At 47.5% G+C, this 2,162-nt stretch overlaps 3 protein-coding genes across 3 annotated transcripts in view; all 3 read left to right on the top strand.

The window, feature by feature from the left end:
• Nucleotides 1-54, top strand: part of PHALS_05135 (Ribonuclease H-like domain) — a gene marked incomplete at both ends in the record, with an annotated part of 1,851 nt that extends 1,797 nt beyond the window's left edge. The window contains one exon of the mRNA XM_024718807.1: nucleotides 1-54. This exon is cut by the window's left edge and continues 403 nt beyond it. Within this exon, the coding sequence (XP_024584169.1) occupies nucleotides 1-54 (54 nt within the window).
• Nucleotides 55-87: 33 nt separating this feature from the next.
• PHALS_05134 (uncharacterized protein) lies at nucleotides 88-322 on the top strand (the record flags this gene model as incomplete). The annotated part of the gene is made up of 2 exons (XM_024718806.1): nucleotides 88-180; nucleotides 260-322. The coding sequence occupies 2 exons, from the start codon at nucleotides 88-90 to the stop codon at nucleotides 320-322; spliced, it is 156 nt and encodes a 51-aa protein (XP_024584168.1).
• An 845-nt stretch (nucleotides 323-1,167) lies between these two features.
• On the top strand, nucleotides 1,168-1,642 carry PHALS_05133 (uncharacterized protein; the record flags this gene model as incomplete). Its single annotated transcript, XM_024718805.1, has 2 exons — nucleotides 1,168-1,229; nucleotides 1,306-1,642. 2 exons carry the CDS (start codon nucleotides 1,168-1,170, stop codon nucleotides 1,640-1,642), a joined length of 399 nt encoding a protein of 132 aa, XP_024584167.1.
• Between the last annotated feature and the right edge of the window lie 520 nt (nucleotides 1,643-2,162).

Here is a 2,162-nt window from a genome sequence, read left to right as displayed (position 1 = left end):
GAGGCCGACAACTCTACACGAACAGATATTGAGCTGGTGGTTGAGGTTGAATAAACATTTTGTCACACATTCCGACTCTCTGCCTACATGTATCTATGGCTCAACGGACGCTTACGCGAGTGCTTTGGTCGAGAAGTTAATCTACCATTCGGCGAACCGCGGGCGGATCCTCGGAGCTCGGTTGGATTGCAGAAGCGACGCATATTTCTGTCTAGTCTATTATGCATTCTCTATTGTGAGTCTCGACAATGTTGATCAGTTTATCTTTGACAAGGCCGCCGGCTTAGCCACTATGAAGTCTGCACGCCTTGCTATACCATGAACAACTTACTTGGTGGTATGGTGTCTTCTCGTGTTCACAGTTTTACAACTTGTTTACGTTGGTCGCAATTTGGGGGAATATTATCCGAAATATATTTGACAATAATTTGTATTGTGTCGCAGGGGTCAAGTAAATAGCATGCTATCTTAGCATGTAGCCTAGCCATAGCATAGCCTAGCCTAGCCTAGCCTGGTCTTTTCGAATGCTAATGCTATCCTAGCATAGCCCATGTATTTTAAATGCTAGGTTAATGCTACTGTAGCCCGGACTAATGCTAGGCTATTGCCATCTCTCGCTAATGGAAGACGGCTTTTTTGTGACACCGATTCATCACGCCTTCGTTTCCCGCTTAGGTGCGGTCTAAAAAATCTCTCCTTTCCCTATTCTCTCTTTCGAGAATCTGCCGGTTCGAGGAAAGATAGTTGGGCTCTTCTGTGCGATCGTTGGTGCGGCGGGGAGCGCGTTCGAGGTGGATATCGACGAGGGGACATCAGTGTCAGCGTTGAAGATGCGATTAAGGCTAAGAATGAAGACATCAACGGTACTGCGCGTCACCTGCAGCTTTTCCTGGCGAAGACGGCGGACGGCGCGTGGCTGACGGACGACGGTGACCTGGACAAGATGCTGTAGCATCAAGTTGACACATCGAAGATGAAAAAGCTGCGCGTCGTGGAAGTTGTACAAGCCGGACCTGTTGGGGCCAGACGTTTCGCTTGGAGAGGACGTGGTTCGCGTGCTGGTGGTGGTTCCGAAGGATGAAAACGACCGCTCGGCAGCCATGGCTCTCGGCGTGGCACCCTCTTTGCCGCCAACTAAATACACCGGCACCCCGAACGTCTTAAACGATGGGCTGCGATCAATGCAATGATTCGTCAGAAGAATCAAGAGGCGAACCTGAAGACCACGAGTGAAGACGCCAAGAAAACAAGCAAAAAATCATAATGTCGACAAGACTGTGGGCTATCCGAGTCTTTGTTGGGAAGATATCAAACCTATTTACAATTCGACGATTCTTACGACCTTCAACCCAGCGATATTCCTGATGCTGACATCGAGCTACTCCTCGCTCGTATTGTTGACGTGCGACAACTGTATGGACAAATTTCGGATGGGAACGAAGCCAGGAGATTGTTTTTTATCGCACCGATCCTTGCGACAGTCAGTCGTCTGCTCAAGAACGTCCGCATATTAGTCGAAGAAGACGTGGTTGGGAAAAACGTGCTCCTGAAAGGTCGATTCGAGTTCGTGCTCAAGCGTGGCACCAAGATAATTTTACTTGTCGAAGCAAATCGTGAAGATATGCTGCGAGGACTGGTTTAGAATGTGACGGGGCTCGAAGCTCTTGCTGATGTCGAAGATCTATCTGTGGTGTATGGTATTGTTACCAATTTTCTCGAGTGATAGTTCTTTATCAGTGAAGACGAGAGGGTCAACAGTGTACTCTTCCACTCACAGATACCATACCGACGTTTAAAGGATTGAAAGAAATCGTCGGGAAGATTTACGCGAAGCTGCAATAAGTATCTTCCATATGAGTTGCGTTCCTTTTGCTTATTTTTAATTGAGATCTTCTTACATTCACTCATCCGCTTAATCATGGCATCGAAAGGTATCTCTGATCGTCCGCTCAACGATAGCACTTAAGACCATCTAGAGTAATCCGCACATATTCAGGCTACCGGTGAAACTAACGAATGAGAGATCTACAGAGCGCGCGCCACACCTCCAGGATTAAATCAAGTGTAGTCTTTTGTTCTGTTCAATGCAAATGCAGTAGTGTTTTTTAGCTCTCTCTCCTTTGCGAGCTACGGCACGTGACTCTTCGCAACCGGTGGTTCTA

The sequence above is a fragment of the Plasmopara halstedii genome (assembly GCF_900000015.1).
Source record: "Plasmopara halstedii genome assembly, contig: Scaffold_2881, whole genome shotgun sequence".
In the NCBI taxonomy this organism is placed as follows: domain Eukaryota; phylum Oomycota; class Peronosporomycetes; order Peronosporales; family Peronosporaceae; genus Plasmopara; species Plasmopara halstedii.
The sequence above is the reverse complement of the archived record's forward strand: the minus strand, read 5'-3'. Positions and strand labels throughout refer to the sequence as shown.